This window comes from Styela clava, chromosome 7 (genome assembly GCF_964204865.1).
Source record: "Styela clava chromosome 7, kaStyClav1.hap1.2, whole genome shotgun sequence".
NCBI lineage: Eukaryota > Metazoa > Chordata > Ascidiacea > Stolidobranchia > Styelidae > Styela > Styela clava.
Window position 1 is genome coordinate 3,580,629 of NC_135256.1, and position 14,364 is coordinate 3,594,992.

The window sequence follows — 14,364 nt, forward strand, 5'->3', positions numbered from 1 at the left end:
TGATCATGTATGGAAAGAGTTAACCAGTTATCATTCCCAGATGTGTGTATTTGATATGCTTATCATGTGGTCACATTATGCCAGAATGAGGTTTCCTTTTCAACATCAATCAAGGGTTTATAAAGACTTCCAAGCGAGACGCTCTTCAATCAAATGCCAAAGTCAGTCGTCGAGACATTGTGGCACCGCGCATCCTTTCATGAAAAGAATACATCACCTCTAAATTTGAATATTTGGTTTGCTATGATAACTATATGGTAATATGAGAGGGTACTAGGTTATATATTGTACATTGAACTGCAAGTTCTTTCTACTTGTTTACTTCCTACATCGGATCCGTATGAGTCTGTTGCCACAAGGATGCTTGCAAGTAAGCATTTTTATATGCCTTCGTTAGATCACAGTCAACTTCTTCAAACAAAACAAGATATACTGTAGCTTAATAAAATAGCAGATAATATTGTGAATATCTTGTTTTATCTAAAGAAGATAGACTATGATCTAACAGAAGCTTACAAATATACTTGCTATTTTGTGAAAAAAGATTATTCTTATTTGGTAATGTAGTGAATCACTACAAAATGGCGTATTTCTGAATACACTATTAACTAAAATATTGCTGGCTACTCGTCATTGTGGGATGGTTTACTTAACTTCTAGTCAATTTCAGTTTCCTATACCATTTTTTTTTTATGAAAAAACTATTACAATCTCCGACAGGGTAACCTAATAAGAGGTCGTAGTTCGATATATGATTAAGCCTGGTTTGGTTACATTTGAACCCACAACAATTGCACCTATGGAATTTTTATTTTACGGATATTTGAACCCATACTAACCCTAACCCATGGGTTTTAGCACCCGCATATAGATTGAACCCACGTATATTTGAACGCATGGCAATTGCACCTGCATACTATTGCACATATGGAATTTTTATTTTACGGATATTTGAACCCATACTAACCCTAACCCATGGGTTTTAGCACCCGCATATAGATTGAACCCACGTATATTTGAACGCATGGCAATTGCACCTGCATACTATTGCACATATGGAATTATTATTTTACGGATATTTGAACCCATACTAACCCATGGGTTTTAGCACCCGCATATACCGGTAGATTGAACCCACGTATATTTGAACGCACAACAATTGCAGCTGCATACTATTGCACCTATGGAATTTTTGTTTTACCCTAACCCATGGGTTTTAGCACCCGCATATAGATTGAACCCACGTATATTTGAACGCACGACAATTGCAGCTGCATACTATTGCACCTATGGAATTTTTGTTTTACGGATATTTGAACACATACTAACCCTAACCTATGGGGTTTAGCACCCGCATATAGATTGAACCCGCGGATATACACGTGGGTTCAAATGTACGGTCACCTATTGATTAAGGTATTGCTCCATCATTCATTTTAATATTTGTTTTCTTTCATTCTGTTCAACTTGGGTAGAAACAAGTTATGATAATTGACCATTTAAACTTATCTTAACCTGATCTGAGATAAACACATAAAAGAAAAAAAGATCTAAGAATGTTGTGCAATAAATAACATATGACATGTAATAGCTATGTATCTACCTTATTCGCCTACATGCTCTCATAGTCGTCTGTCTGTCCTATTGTAACATGCGTAATACTTAATTCCCAAAGGCCATGTGCCTTTGTTATTGGTTTGATCATTTCTATAACCCAGGCTTAGGCTGAATGTCAGGGTTTAAAATACCTCAAAGTTAACCCATTATGAATGTCAAATTCCATTGTGCTATATCATGTAAATTGTAAAATTATGCTGTATTTGTAGATAACGAGCAAAGATGCTCTTAATACAACCAAATATCCCAAATGGTCGTGATTTCAAATGAAAATATTGTAAAGTTCAAGTGTATTACTATGTATCGTGCAAAGTTGCTCTTAATACAACCAAATACTCAAATGGTCGTGATTTCAAATGAAAATATTGTAAAGTTCAAGTGTATTACTATGCATCGTGCAAAGTTGCTCTTAATACAACCAAATACTCAAATGGTCGCGATTTCAAATGAAAATATTGTAAAGTTCAAGTGTATTACTATGTATCGTGCAAAGTTGCTCTTAATACAACCAAATATCCCAATGGTCGTGATGTCGAATGAAAATATTTTAAAGTGTTTTACTACGTAAGGTACAAAGTTGCTATTAATACAACCAAATACTCGAAAGTTAATAAAGTTTAAATGTTTGCAGTGCTGTAGGACATTTCTTCACCCATTTAACGATTTATTACCAGAATTTTAAGAGATGATAGAGGCCGCTATTCCGAAGTGGAAAAATGTCCTGTAGTGTCACGTCCTGTAGTTTCACATACAATATGCGCATTATTGGCATGGATTTACAGTGTTACATTAAGAAACTTGAGCAACACATAGAGGGGTAGTTCAGCTACTGTCACGCTATATTTTACTATATTTTTTTTATCTACTAAGTAAGTCTTGGGTGTAACTTTTGTGCAATTTTTTACATATTCAATAAAGCAACTGATTGGACAATGAAACAAAACATGTAGCTGAAAACGTAAAAATATATTGCTTCCAACAACATGCAAAATTTCTAGCCCATAGGCAATTTCCAATTTTATGTGCCAGTTTAGTTTGATTTGAGAAAGGGTACTCCTGTAGTGTGTGTACCAGGTTAGGGTTAGGCCATAATTTTATTTAGACTTTCCTTATTCTAGTTCCATTATGAGTTCGGAGACTGTCTGTGTTAGCTAAGTGAATATACCCTCCTGCCCATAGTAATCAGTTCTTTTACGCACGCAAGGTCCCTTACACAACTTGATGTAAAGTAGTCGAACAAACTTAGTTATCTTCATATTGGTACACATACTTCTGGAGCGCCTGAAAAAGTAAAATTACCGGTATTTTAAATCAGCCTTCATGCTGTTGCTTCATATCTATCACCAATTCTTATCTCTAAACTTCTCACTTTTGAAAACTTGCCAATAATTTCATAATTAGGTATCTCGTAATTGGTAATTAACACTCGGCAGATTATCAAAGACGATAGTACGTCAAACGTGTCGAACTGTGCAGTATTTAGTGTCCGAATAGGTGCCAAACATCTGTTCCTTGCGTGCCATTATGACCTTTCTAACGTCCCATTGGGTCGGCTGACATATGATATAGGCTTGCATAACTTATGGACCTTAACTTACTTAACCTAACGTATTAATAAGAATAAAGATAATTCAAAATGGATTGAATATTATTTGATTCTCCTGGATTTTGTATATAATTTTGTTTAAAAAAATATCCTTTGGGGCAAATAACGTCCATCAGTACATAATCTATTAGTGCATTCAGCAATGTCTAGAAGGAATGGAATATAGTTATAGAAGTTATAGTTATAGAATATAAAAAAATTCGGGGCTCCCGAAGTATGCGAACCAAGATGGCGGACATCGGAATGTAATATGTGTACTAGGTTAGGGTTAGGCCATAATTTTAGGTATAAATACTACGGGAGGCTCTTGGCTAGTCTTCGAACTGATAATAGGACTAAAATAAAGAAACTTAGAAAAAAATTATGGCCTAACCCTAACCTGTTACCCATGTTACGTTCCGATGTCCGCCATCTTGGTTCGCATACTTCGGGAGCACCAAAAATTCTTACTTTCATAAGGGATTGAAATATTTTCATACAAGAAATTGTTATTTTGATGAATGGACATCTATCAGTCTGACTTAAAAGCTCAATGACCTCAATCTAGACCAGGGGTTCTCAACCTGGGGTTTGCGAACCCCCGGGGGTACTTGGATGACAGTCGAGTTTTCGTGTGTTGCTTTTTTTTAATATCCTTTAACGAAGAAAGTAACTACAAGAGGAAAATAAGTGCCAATTGAAACTCAGCGTACATTTTCCCTGGTCTTACGTTGTTGTGATTGTGACGCAACAATGTGAAATGCATGGCTTGGCAGTCGTTGCAGCAAATTGTTAGTCACAATCACAATTCAGTTTGGTGTCTGATTACTGGGGGTTCGCGTTGATTGTTTCGTGACTCGGGGGTACTTAACAGAGAAAAGGTTGAACAAACCTGATCTAGATGTCAGGGCCCATGCGCTCTTAGTCAAGAAATTTGGTTTGACATTTACAATCTAGGGGGGGGGACATATCCACTGGTACAAAACTACAAGATCATTAATATTCTATCTAATATTCTATTCTAAGCCACTCCTGCACAAAAAAGGCAAAATTTAAACCGAAAGCTGTGTATTAATTTTTTCACAAATATTAATTCAACAAAAAAAAATTTAAATACAAAAAATGTTCTAAGATTTTAAAAACAAAAAATACAGAAATATGGTAATTGAGCACAATATTTTTTTCGACGTGTTTATAGCCTTTTACTCCAAAAAAGTCTCTGCAAAGATGCCACTGATATTGAGAATTTATTCTAAAGGATCAGAAGCTTCCTGCTTCGGCATTGTCTACCTAGTTATTACACCTGGGTGATGTGGAAGGCGTGGGATTTGAACCAGGGGTTGTCAACATAGTTGACTCTAATGCTATATGCACTAGGCTAGTAGTTCCAACCAGGGGTCTGTGGCCCAGTTAGGGGGGGGGGGAGGGCCGCAACGCTAGTCGCAGAACTGATCTTCCCTTTACAATGAAACTCCCCTGTTCTTCCTAGTTTCATTGCTTGACTAGATTATTTTACAGGGTGTTTTGTTTGCATGAATTGTTTAAATATATGAGATTCGGAATTTACCAATCAAAATAACGCTATGAATACGTCTAGGAGTTGAATGAGGGGGGGGGGGGCATGAGTGCTAAAAGCTTTCTGAAGGGCGCGAGCCATTTAAGATGGGCACCACTGCACTAGGCCAGAGATGTGTAAACTGCGGCCAAATAGGGCCCACAAGAAAAAATTATGTGGCTCACGGCAAGTGTCAATTTTGAAGGGTGTGCGCCTCGCGTAACGAGCTTTTAATTTGGTAAATTCTAATCCATTTACTTATCCAGTTGTTTTAAATCAACTTATGCCATCTGAAAGCCATCTAAAATATAATGGAACGAAGACTTTGAGGTTTCTGAAATAATCGTCGAGAAAACGTGAAGGAGGTGGTTAAATGTGACAAATGAAAAATGTCCCAAATTTCATGATACTATCAGTAGATACCAAATAGATAGGAGTCTTAAAAGCTTATCAAGACAATGATATTAACGAATAAATTTAATATAGAAATGGCACACATAATACAGAAAGAGAGGCAATAATATAAACAAATAAAGATTACAATAATAAAATAAAAAATGAATTTAGGTATATAATATGTAAATAAAATAGCAAAAGCAATATGTAATATAGCAAAGTATTTCATTTATTAATCATCATTCAAAATAATAAATGTTTTGTTTTATGTTTTGTCAGGCTTGTTTACTAAATAACAGTGTATTTCACCAGACGGTTATTGTCATATTTTTGGTGAAATACCATTAGAATTTAAATGAACCCTATGTTATGTCTGACCATCAGCCAATATCACCAAATTTTGGGTGATTTCTGAAATGAATTCATTTTTTTTCTTCATTTATTAAGTACATAACATCAATACTGCTATTTTTATACCAGGACTCAAATATTTATTTATATATTTTTTTCATTAAAGTGACAAACATGAAGTATTATAACCAATATAATAACTTAAAGTAGTAAATTTTCCTCATGTGGCTTATCCCTTTAGACACAATTCTTGTCTGTTATTAAATCTATTTCATTTCATTTGAATAGAATACATTGAAAGAGTTAACTTTTTGCCATCTTAAAGCCAGCCATTTTTACTATTTGAACTGACGTACTGTGTAAACAGGGTGTCCATAGAAATACAATTTCAAAATTTTGATATGAAGTCAGTTCTCAATATATCTTAACCAGGATTATTTCATTTTAATCAGTGTTTATTCAAGTTTTTTGCATCATTTATTTCATCTATGAAGGCCAAAACAATATATGGTATCGATAAAATTTTCCCTGTATTATGATTACTTCAACACAACATGCATTTTTAACCCCAACCGTTTCATTTGATCAACCAATCATATAAAGTCCTTAAATGATTGACATTACTATTGACCAATCACCTGTGATCACCATCAACTCTAGGTGACCTTGTTCCACCTAGGTATTTGCTGCGAGTTTTTGGTTTTCGAAGCGCAAAACTAACAGCGTCAGCGCGCTCCCATGAGATGGCGCTAGAGTCAATATCTTCATCTAAAGTGAGAGCGTACCCCGAAAAAGTGGAATAATGGGACGGGGTATGTCCATAAACAGTCCCTTGTCGCAATCGCACCCACATAACATCACCTTTTCGTAATTGTAAGACAGCGCTTGTACTTGTTGTTTCGAAGCGGACATCTTGGTTTGTTCCCGAGCTTATCATGTCTTTATTCTTCATGAGGTGCATAAATAACGGCCCCCCATTTTGGCATCTAAGTATATGTACGTGGAAAATGTAAAGTCCAGCAGCAGGTGCAATAAAACAGCCAGATTTTTCACTGTATGCATTCCCTTCGTTTGTTATAATAGTATCGAACGCTATGCGCTCGTAATGTCCATTGAAATTGCAAGATAAACCAGCCATAAATGCGACTTTTTGTGGGTGACAACAATCAGAAGAACTTCCTCCTGTATTAGGGAAAAAGCCGGTACTCCCACTACTTCTTCCTGGGGGGCCAGGTGGGCCGGGGGGTCCAGGATACCCAGTGCCAGATTCACCCTTAGGCCCTCCCTCCCCTTGCATGCCTTTGGGACCCTTAATTGATCTTCCGTTTGCACCTCTGATTCCTGGGCGACCTTGGGGGCCAGCAGGACCCATTCTTCCAGCCTCTCCTTTAATACCCGCTACCCCCATTTGTCCTTGTGGCCCAATTGTGCCCCGTTCCCCCTTTTCACCTTTGGGCCCAGTTTCTCCAGGTTCCCCTTTAATTAAATCACCAGTGACCAAATTTCCTGCACCCAAGTCCCCTGGGGGGCCGGGGAGACCACGCTCCCCTCTATCTCCTTTTATTCCCATGCCATCTTTCCCAGGGGGTCCTTGTTCCCCAATTCCAGTCTCCCCACGGGGTCCAGGTAACCCAGGCTCACCCTTACCGCCAATTTCTCCAACCCCAGGCATACCCTTGTCTCCTTGTTGCCCTTTTTCACCTTGGGTCCCTTTGATAGAGTCCCCCGGCTCCCCTTTTGGCCCTTGAATACCGGGTCTCCCTAACCCTCCCCCGGTGACATTTGCTAATACCTCCCCTGGGGGTCCAGGTGGCCCTTGTGGCCCGGTCATACCCTTATCCCCTTTAACTGACGGTCCGGGCAACCCACGTGGCCCTTCCGGCCCCATTGGCCCCTCAAAACCTTGTTCTCCCTTTTCACCCTGGGGGCCAATTTCTCCTTTTATTCCCTGCGATTCTTCACCCCCATTTAATCCATCAGTGGGTGGTGTTGGGGCTTTCAATTCCCCATAGTCAAATTGTCCTGGTGGGCCAGGGGGACCAGGTTCTCCTTTAGGGCCGGGGATACTGACTCCTGGGTTTCCTGGCATACCTTTTGGGCCCTTGGGTCCGCAGTCGCCTTTAAGACCTTTTCCTACTGGTCCAGTGATACCCTGTAAATACAAAGAGAAATTTATTGTCTGCCTATTCCAGGGCCATGCGAACAGCATCACATGGGGCCCAGTTCATTTAGAAATCAGGACCAAATAAATATTTTGTAATATCAATTATACAAAGTACGATGTTACTGTTATTTTACTGCAGATAAAAGTTTAAAATTAATTCACCGGTAAGAAATTTCTATAAACTCTTAAAGTACAATAACGTTTTCACTGTATGCACATTTTATAAGACATTTATTCATGCTATTTTGGCCCACAAGGCTCTGTCGAATTAGTCACTGTCATCTAACCAGGGGCGCAGCCAGTGGGAGGGAGGGGGGAACCTTTTGAAATGCAAACAAAGCATTTTTCTGTATCATACAGACCAATTTTTCGTAGCATGAAATGCTTTTTAGACCCTAAAGATTCTTGAAAACCCTTATTTATGGACCGAACCTGCTAGCTGGTACAATGTCATGTGGCAATTAGAAATTACAGAACGCACTCGTTTGAAGATGCTGCTTCTTGTATTTAACGTTATGTATGAAAATAACTGTTTTTGACAGTACTGGAATCCTCCTGATTAGGCCCTGTTAGTAACAGCATGGTTTTGAATGGATCAAATTTAAATTTTTAATTTACCTGTATTCCTTGAGGGCCTTGTAGTCCTGGCATTCCTGGCTTTCCCGAGGATCCTGGCATACCAGGCAATCCTGCTGGTCCTTGAAGACCTGTATTGAAATGGAAAAAGGAATTAGTAATTTTGGGGGATCCCCTAATCTCCGGTGGATAAGTCTTCGGTTTCCAACCGAATTCTAGTTTTTATTTTACAAGAAAACTCCCCGTTTTTACTAGTCACATTGCTTGATAAGGTTATTTCACAGAGTGTTATCACTTGGTTGAGCATGAATCGTATGAGCATAGTGGGATTTGGAATCTATCAATCAAAGTGACACAATGAATACGCCTGGATGACTGGAGTAATAAAAACAGGGGGGCATGAGTGCCAAAAGCCTCTGGAAAAGTGCCACGGGCCATAAAATGTGGGGCCTTTTCCTAAACTGAACTATCTGCCTTAACAGAGGCGAGCATCAAGCTCCTGAAAAAAAAACATGACTATTTACTCCTCTATAGCTGGTAAAAGGTATTTTCAAGCATACTTTAGATTTTATCTCTGTGTGCTAAGTTAGAGTATTAAAATCTAATGGTGGTGAACATTACAAAAGCAAATATCAAACACACTGAATCAGTGTTATGATCACGTTTTGTACGGCAAAATAAATAAAAGCTAAATTTATCGTTTTGTATTGACTTTGGGACTGTTACCTATGTTTGCTCTGTATGCTATAAATGTCAAGTTCAATCTCTAGTACAGGGGTTCTCAAAATAGGCCCTTGGCCCCCTAAAGGGCCACATGTTGGTTCCCTTGGCCGCAAATAATAGATTGAAGGTGATTTTTTAAATTCTTGGACTGTAATGCATTTATTCTTTCGCTTTTCATCGTTAGCGTTATTATTGATCATGTCGAATAAAATAACTGATTAAAAAATGTTGAAAGCAGAAATAGGTATTTTCAAGAGCTTTTTGAGGGAGCCATAGAGCTGCTTCAGAGTTGGCGGAATAGGGATCACAATTTTGACTGACTAAATTGATCGCCATGACCATCTCGGCTGTACTTCAGCGACTTTGGTTCGTAAATTCGTCTCCCAACTGGCGACAAGCAGGCGGACAGGCCTCGCTAGCCATTCAATATCACTAACTGTCGGCCTAATTTTTTAATTATCAAGTTTACAGCAAACTTTTTTTAATTTTACCATAGGCTAAACTTTTTGGAATCCACCCATCACTAATTTCTTTGTGTTGTGCGAGGCAAGATAAAACACGTAAAAAGTGTGAGAAACGTGGTCATGGACCAAATAGGTTTATAAAAAAACTTTTGTACACAACATACCTTGAATTCCCTGAACACCTGGTGGTCCCTGCATAATTCTGTTCATAGATTCTAAGAGTATGTGATTGGTGAAGGACCCGCCCCCGCCACACCCACAGCAGCATCCGCAACAATTATTATTGCCAGATTGGCAAGAGTAGGATCTGAAATAGAAAATTTGTTTGATTGCTCCGAACAAGACTTGAACAAGCTGCTACTCGAAATGCAAGAGTGAGTTAGCTTGCAGATTTTGGATTATTTTTAGTAAAATTAAAATTTTAGGTAAATCGCATATAAGCCAACCCCCTAAAAACAACCCCAAAACAGAGAATTTATAAAAATTCACATCAGCTGATCCTACAAATCGTAACACTTATTAACAGCAGACAGACTTTTTGACACTAATTTTTGTTATAAATTCTGACTGTTTATAATCAGCGCGAGTGTCGTTTAGTTCATCGACATCGTTAAGCTAAATTCTGCCACAATTATATCTCTACGTAAGTATTAAGTGTTGTGCTGCCATAATCTTACCCTTGTTGTTGGCAATTTGATGACCCAGTGCATTCTGAACTTTGACCTTCACATTCTGATGACGACGAGTCACAGTTTGTTGAACATTCCTCGTCACTGCCACCTTGCGTCGTTACTGTTTGGGCATCAGTTTCAAAGCGAACCTGCGAAAAATTTTGATATTTTGAAAAAATTTCTTAGGATTTCTGGATTTTAAATTAGTTACGGTATTTCCCAAACAGTGTTAACTTGAACTGTGTCAAATTTCATGTCAACTGCTTTCAGTCGACATCTTTAGTACAAGAATGAAAGTATAGTTCCCAGTGTTTTAAGTCAGGGGTGTGTAACCTTCAATACAGAAGGGCCAGATATAAATAACTGGGGGACACTGCGGGGCGCACCTTTATTTAACATAGAATTTCTATTTTCTAGTAGTTGCAGGCACAAAATTTTAGTTTCTAATCTCAAATGACAAGCGTTGTTCGCTTCGCACAAGCAAGCTGTTGTTGAGCATTGCAACGTTATGAATTGTTTGAAAATAATGGGATTTGGAATGATAACACTGCCACTGGAAGGTGGCCACGAGCCTTAAAAGACTTTACCTAGTTGTCAACATTTAAAAATGATAAATGAACATTTGAATAGAGTTTTCCCAGTGGTGGAAGGCTAACTTGTGAAATTTGATGGTATTTTCAATCACAGATGTTGTTTTAGAATTTAAGATAAACGAAAAATAGAGTATTTTATAAAATTACTCTTTTTTGCTCTAAAATCTTAATTTACTAAGGTGAAATTTCGTATATTCCTTTTCAAATGCTCAATTTGAAATTATAAAATTTCAAAGAAAAATTCTAGAATAATTGCCTATTCTCAATATGACTTTCGCAATCCTAAAAGCCCACATATTCTTTGCAAATGCATTGATTTAATTAAAGTACCTTTTTGCATTAAACCTCTGCAAGGTTTTAATTGTTTTTTATTGATTTTTAAAAGCAATGAATCAATTTTAAAATACTAGAACATTTAAATAATAATATATGAATATTCCCGTTTTAAATTTGGCCAAACGCCTTCAAAACCGTTATGGCGTCCTCCGCCATCAAGTACATGCTTCCGAAAACAAATAACTAACTAATCCTATACCCGACATGGACTGGTAACCGGACGAGAGTCCGTGGTTCGCCATATGATAAAGCGGTATTATCGGCTTTCTTCCCCCCGGGATAAATATGTAAATCTTACCCTAAATTAAGCCAAAAAGTACACTCACATCAACGGGTCTGTGACCGGCATCAACATGCTCAATTTCCGGCAGAATTACAGCAGTATCCCTGAGGTCCAATTTATCCCTCGAAGTGGTGATAGGTATTCTATCCTGTGCCCAGCATATTCCAAGAAATAATATTCCTATTAGCAATCTCATACTTTTCTTCTATGTGTGTTATTAAGTTTAATTTTTATTCTATTTCTGTAAATATATAAATAAAAATAAATAAGGATGAATATTTGTCCGAGGAAATTTGACTTTAGTCAGACTAAACGTCACAGAAATATATTTGTGTTAGTGTGCAGAAGGACTCTTGAATCAATTAGGATAGATATCTTTACTCTTGCTACAGCATTCTTTTATTATACGGGTCCACCGGCATAAAAGCATAAAAAACGAAAGTTTCACAAATAATACGTGTGGCGCGATAGCAATGCCGTACTGGAAAATCCCGGTCTTTTCAGTAATAGTATCTCTTTACCAAGAATGTAATTGCCAAGTTGAACCAAATTGCCTTTTTTTACATTTTAAAGGGGAATGGCGTTCAATTAACTTATTCTAATGCTGCCTTTTCTATTAGCGGTATTTCTACTTCAGTTCAAATTACGTGATATGCTTTCTTTTACAACTCTATTACCAGAACTCTACCCTCAGAGAGTCAGTGTCTTGCATTGAGCAAACTTGAAACTATTCTATCAGTATCGTAACAACTTTTAGTTGATAGCTCGGGACCTTACTCTGAGCAAACCTAAATGAAAAAAAAATAGTGGTGCCATTATGAGAGCAACGAATTTCCGGGAAAAACTTGAGTTATTCAAACCGAACTTCGATTTCGAAATAACAATGAATTATTGCTTTGAGCAAACTTGAAACTATTCTATCAGTACCCTAACAACGTTTAGTTGATGGCCTTACTTTGAGCAAACCTAAATGAAATAACTCAATAGTACAATTGTGAGAGAAACGAATTTTCAGGAAAAAGGTAAATTATTTCAACCTCGCTTTATTTTTTCAAAACAACAATAAATTTAAATGACAATATAGCCGTATGTCGATAAATTTCACATTTCGTTACCTAAATGTCAATTGCTTTGGTAAGATTGAAATTTGAAATAAATATTGTTTAATTAGGTTTGCTATCAACTTCCCGTGGGAAACCAAACTTAGTTAAATATGACCGCATTAATCTTTCCTATAACCTGACCGCGGCCTCGTGGAAACAAAATTGAATCGTTGGTTTAGAGCTAGGGTGGGCAATTGCTTTCCTGAGTGGGACAGTTACGGATAATAGACATGGTTACTGGGCCGGACGCTCAAAACTATGAAGGAAAACAGTTTAATTACAACATCCATTTCTATCGTTTATATAGTAATAATAGGGGCGCAAATCAACAATGTGGGGCATTATGACGTGTTTTTCAGCGTCCCTGGTGGCGTTACATACGTTTTTTTGTGAGGAATTCTGCCACTTTGACTTCGTAAAAGGCCATGTATTTTTCAATGATTTGCGAGACGCTGTAAAACACACACTAGAGAGAACATAACGTTTTTAAATTTAATTTATGCATTTTCATAGTAATTAACAAATGAATGGATTTTCTTTTTTCGACCACCTTGTATGATTTAACAATTGCACAAAGAAAAGTCTGTTCAGTCATAAACGAATCCTTTCTCCCGCCTAAATTACCTTCATCAATCAAGTTTAATGGAATACACAACTGGAAGAAAACAAGTGAAATTACATTTCTGACGTAATAAAACGCTTAAGAGCTTAATTTATCACGTAATAATGAATGGCTTGCGGCGTCGTCTTCACTTCAATTTTTTTAACCATACGGTATTTGTATTGAACTTGCAGAAGATTAAAAATTTAAGGTTTCCGTTTACGACTCAAATTCTACATGCCAAGGTGTAAATGCTAACTTGTCGACCTATTGACTTCGGTAGCTGATTTAATGTATTCCCGTTTTCCCCATTGATTTCATTTGACTAAGCTGTAATAATATTATAATTGTATTCTCTACTACCTGCGCTAGTATTTTTGTGATTAATTACGTTTTTGCTCTATACAAAGGCTCTGACAAGGAACGCTGGCTTTGAGGCTCCAAAAAAGTGACCAAACCGTATCTGCCAACAGGAATATTGACTTTCATTATAGAATAGTACAATCCTTGGATTCTAGTGTGCTGATGGACCCAATTATCGATGTGATGTTGCCCCGAATCGATGGTCCTGGGCAAGAAACCACACAGGCGATAGAACAAATTCTGTTGAAAACTCAAAAATAACAAAAAAATACCGATTGTGAATATATCTATCGCCGGAATGCTCCGCGCTCATTATTAGTTAATACAATCCCTGGCTTCTGATAAAACTAATGAAAGGTTATCGGTCTGCTTTTGCCGCGAACAATGCAACCACATTGGCGCTGGAACTTATCATGCTAAAATTAAAAAAAAAAACTGAATTTTACTGATTGTGGATAAACTTCCGCTGCCGAAAGCTCGTCGCTCATTATTAATTAATACAATTCTATAGAGCTAATTGACTCTGTAAACGGTTTGTGGCTTTGCCATTAGCCAGCTAAGTGCCTGAGACTAGACTACAGTGAAAAACGCAGAATTATTCACATTTGCTGGTAAAGTAATAATACAATCTGTAAGTTTTCGGTCATTTTTAGCTTGTGCCTGTAAACTGATATTTAATCTTACATTTAAGTGATAATTTTTTCTTTACATATGGTCGCGATCGCTTTATTGCTTATCCGCTTTTCATAGTATCATAGAGACTTTTATTCGTTGACTGAACGAGTTGGCTCTAAGATACCATTAGAGTATAGATCAGAGGTGGGCAATATTTTTGAACCAGGCGCCAAAAATTTTGCCAATCTAGGCTGGCGGGGCATGTAAGTGTGACGTAAAAAGTTCCATTTTATGAACAATATTTACAGATTTACAAAGCGAAAGTAGAAAACAATAAGCCTCGTGCCAAAACTGAATTTAATTGGAAT

The 14,364-nt window shown here is 37.3% G+C and overlaps 2 protein-coding genes and 1 long non-coding RNA gene across 12 annotated transcripts in view; 1 reads left to right on the top strand and 2 right to left on the bottom strand.

The window, feature by feature from the left end:
- LOC144425181 (uncharacterized) overlaps positions 1–14,364 on the bottom strand; it is a 108,441-nt gene that overhangs the window by 79,053 nt on the left and 15,024 nt on the right. The gene's annotated exons all lie outside the window — the stretch shown is intronic.
- LOC120327821 (dedicator of cytokinesis protein 9-like) overlaps positions 1–14,364 on the top strand; it is a 183,424-nt gene that overhangs the window by 41,221 nt on the left and 127,839 nt on the right. The gene's annotated exons all lie outside the window — the stretch shown is intronic.
- LOC120327983 (uncharacterized) lies at positions 5,217–11,551 on the bottom strand. The gene is made up of 5 exons (XM_039394356.2): positions 11,358–11,551; positions 10,109–10,251; positions 9,596–9,738; positions 8,287–8,375; positions 5,217–7,656 (listed from the first exon to the last, which is right to left on the bottom strand). The coding sequence occupies exons 1-5, from the start codon at positions 11,508–11,510 to the stop codon at positions 6,139–6,141; spliced, it is 2,046 nt and encodes a 681-aa protein (XP_039250290.2). The 5' UTR covers positions 11,511–11,551; the 3' UTR covers positions 5,217–6,138.

Bases quoted from the DNA above. Each gene is read 5' to 3' on its own strand.
- LOC120327983 (XM_039394356.2), bottom strand. From the start codon at position 11,510: ATGAGATTGCTAATAGGAATATTATTTCTTGGAATATGCTGGGCACAG. The intron at 10,252-11,357 runs GTGAGTGTACTT...AATTTTTCGCAG, and splicing joins CCGGTCACAGACCCGTTGAT to GTTCGCTTTGAAACTGATGC. The intron at 7,657-8,286 runs GTAAATTAAAAA...TTGTATTTACAG, and splicing joins AAGGCCCTCAAGGAATACAG to GGTATCACTGGACCAGTAGG.